Genomic DNA, 2,661 nt, shown 5'->3' with positions numbered 1-2,661 from the left:
ATATTTTCGTATAATAAAATGACACATTGATTTCAAACATAAAAATAAGCAGTAAAAACTTCGAGGTATGTGTTTTAAATATTGTTTCGATATCTGCAGCTTCAAAGTTTTTTTTTTTTTTTTTTAATAATCTGCCAATGAAAATATACCAAAGCAAAAGTTTATTATTTTCCTCATTTGATTTCAAACAGCTTAAATATGAAATTTTTAAAAAATGTCGAAATAAAAACATATTTTGGCACAGATCTATGTTTAGAAAACCATATAGGGATTTTTTTATAGATTGACGTCAAAGTATGTCGGTGTCACAATATTTTCTTTCGACATTAAACGTCTTTTTTCGATTTTTCTATTTTTCTCCTAAATTACATATTTATAAGAAAATTACGAAATAAACGCTTTTAATTATGGTTAACTATTTTTAAAAAATCGAAACAAGAAGTAAAAACCACTTTTTATATAGAGCCAGTGAAAAAAATATACTTCGACATAGTTCTATATTTTAAAAACTGTATCCGTTATCAATCGGGATTCAAAACGTGGATCTATGTCAGTCCTACGCGTTCTATATTTCTCTGCTACTAGGGTTATAAGTTTTTAACCCTCTTTTTTCGTCCCGGGCCCTTTTTCAGACCGCGTTGGACCCCAATTTCTCTGCCCCCTCCCGTTTCCTCAAAGTGGGAGCCATGGTCCCCAAAGCTCTAAAAACTAGAGAGAAAAGCATTCGGACGTGTAGACTTGGGCTATTTACTTTGGTCCTTTTCTAAGGATGGAAAAAGAAGAAACCTGTTTACAAACGCTTTTTTTCACATAGAGAAAACAAATTACATTTTATTTATTTATTTATTTTATTTTATGGCCTTTTAAAAAATGTTGGGTGTGAATTTAAATGTATTAAGTTCAATTAAAAAAAAAATGTTGAAAGTGGCCTACTCGGCGGTTGGCCCAGTCGGGGATCCTTGACTAGCCGACCTGGCCTGTCCGCCCCTGGACCTGCTTGTCTTTCAAGGGAAACCTTGAATGCTCAGGTTAGAGATGACAGCCTCGAAGCTTATGTGAGCCCATATGCCGGGCCAATAGGTAATGCTTTCCTGTTACAGGTCGATATCGCACGACCACACAGAGCTCTCAACGCAGATGATTATCTTCGACAGTCTGAAATTCTCTGCATAGAGTGGCCAGCTCGGTCCCCGGACTTGAATTCTATCGAGCACGTTTGGGATGCTTTAGGGAGACGTCGAGCTGCTCACAACCCTCCCCCTCAGACCCTTGCCGCGCTTGATACTGCTTTGGAAGAGCAAGAGCTCCCGCTTCCTGTGGAACTCATAGACCGCATATTTGACAGCATCACGCATCGCTGTATGTGCTGTATTGCTTCTAGAGAGGAACATATTCCATATTAAAGATACTTTTCCTGTAGCAAATTGACACTTTCGATTTGTTCATTTTAGGGATGTGTTAATTTCTATTCTGCCATAATTGTCTGATACTTTCTTTTTATGTTATTTCATATCTTACTATGTGTTACATATTGTGGGTAAGTTTCATAAAAATTTACATGTAACTTTTTGAGTAATCGTCATTTTTGTGATCTTTCCTTAATTTATGATAACCAGTGTATATCAGCGCACGGCGCGGCGTTTGTCTACATTATCTAGCTATGAGTAAGGCCTAGAAACATGAAATTAGGCATACAGATGCAGTTTTTGCCAACGATGTACAACTCGTCATCTGATTTTTTGATAAGTTTACTAATTAATGTATTTTCTTTTCAGTGCTTGAAAATGATGTGACAATGCAGTCTGTAAATCAAGGGTTGGTTTCTTCATCCGTAAACCTCGAGATAGCTTTCAACAATCCTTGTTTCGCCGACGTGACACTTAAAGCCGGTACCGATGAATTCCTGGCCCACAAAATCATCCTGATGAGTCGTTCCAAAGTGTTCGCACAAATGTTCAGCTCCGACATGAAAGAAAGCAAGGAAAACGTCGTGGATATGTCGGATATGAAAGCGTCTACCGTTAAGGTCATGCTCCGGTATATTTACACGGGCACTACTGGCCCACTGACAACTGATCGAGCCATTGATCTCTACTCCGCCTCCGACAGATATGACATCCCAAAACTGAAGGAGAGTTGCAAGGCTGTCATTTTAAAAACGATCAATGTAGAAAGTATTTGTGATGTTGCTATTTTGGCTTATCTGCACTCTGATGAGGAGCTTGAACAGACTGCTAAGCGTGTACTGAAGGAAAATCTGAAGAAGGTCTTGAAAACCCAGAAATGGAGAAAATTTGCAAAGGAAAACCCGGACCTGTATTCCGAAATGTTAGAAAGTGTAGTATTGGATGAAAGCGATGATAATGCTGATGCTTAAATCTAAAAAGTCTTCGGTAGAACTCGCATAACTATTGCAAAAGATTTTTTCGACTCATTAAAATTTTTTGTTGTTCCCTTAATAATAACAACGAATTAAACATTTCCTTAATAAGAGATAGAGAATCTTTTCTTTTGGCAGTCCTGCATTGAAATATTAAGAAATTTGTGATGTTGCTTATACTGCGCTATTTCCTTCTTTATTTTTTACCCTTTATTTTTATTATTATTATTTTTAATTTTATTATTTTTATCATTATTTTGTTTATTTTATTTTATTGTTAT

The 2,661-nt window shown here is 36.3% G+C and overlaps 1 protein-coding gene across 1 annotated transcript; it reads left to right on the top strand.

The window, feature by feature from the left end:
• Positions 1-1,795: 1,795 nt before the first annotated feature.
• LOC129230502 (speckle-type POZ protein-like A) lies at positions 1,796-2,377 on the top strand. Its single transcript, XM_054864904.1, has one exon. It carries the CDS (start codon positions 1,796-1,798, stop codon positions 2,375-2,377), a length of 582 nt encoding a protein of 193 aa, XP_054720879.1.
• The last annotated feature ends 284 nt before the right edge of the window (positions 2,378-2,661 follow it).

This window comes from Uloborus diversus, chromosome 9 (assembly GCF_026930045.1).
Source record: "Uloborus diversus isolate 005 chromosome 9, Udiv.v.3.1, whole genome shotgun sequence".
In the NCBI taxonomy this organism is placed as follows: domain Eukaryota; kingdom Metazoa; phylum Arthropoda; class Arachnida; order Araneae; family Uloboridae; genus Uloborus; species Uloborus diversus.
The sequence above is the reverse complement of the archived record's forward strand: the minus strand, read 5'-3'. Positions and strand labels throughout refer to the sequence as shown.

What these genes read in the sequence shown, in the direction of transcription:
- LOC129230502 (XM_054864904.1), top strand. Translation starts at nt 1,796, where the DNA reads ATGCAGTCTGTAAATCAAGGGTTGGTTTCTTCATCCGTAAACCTCGAG.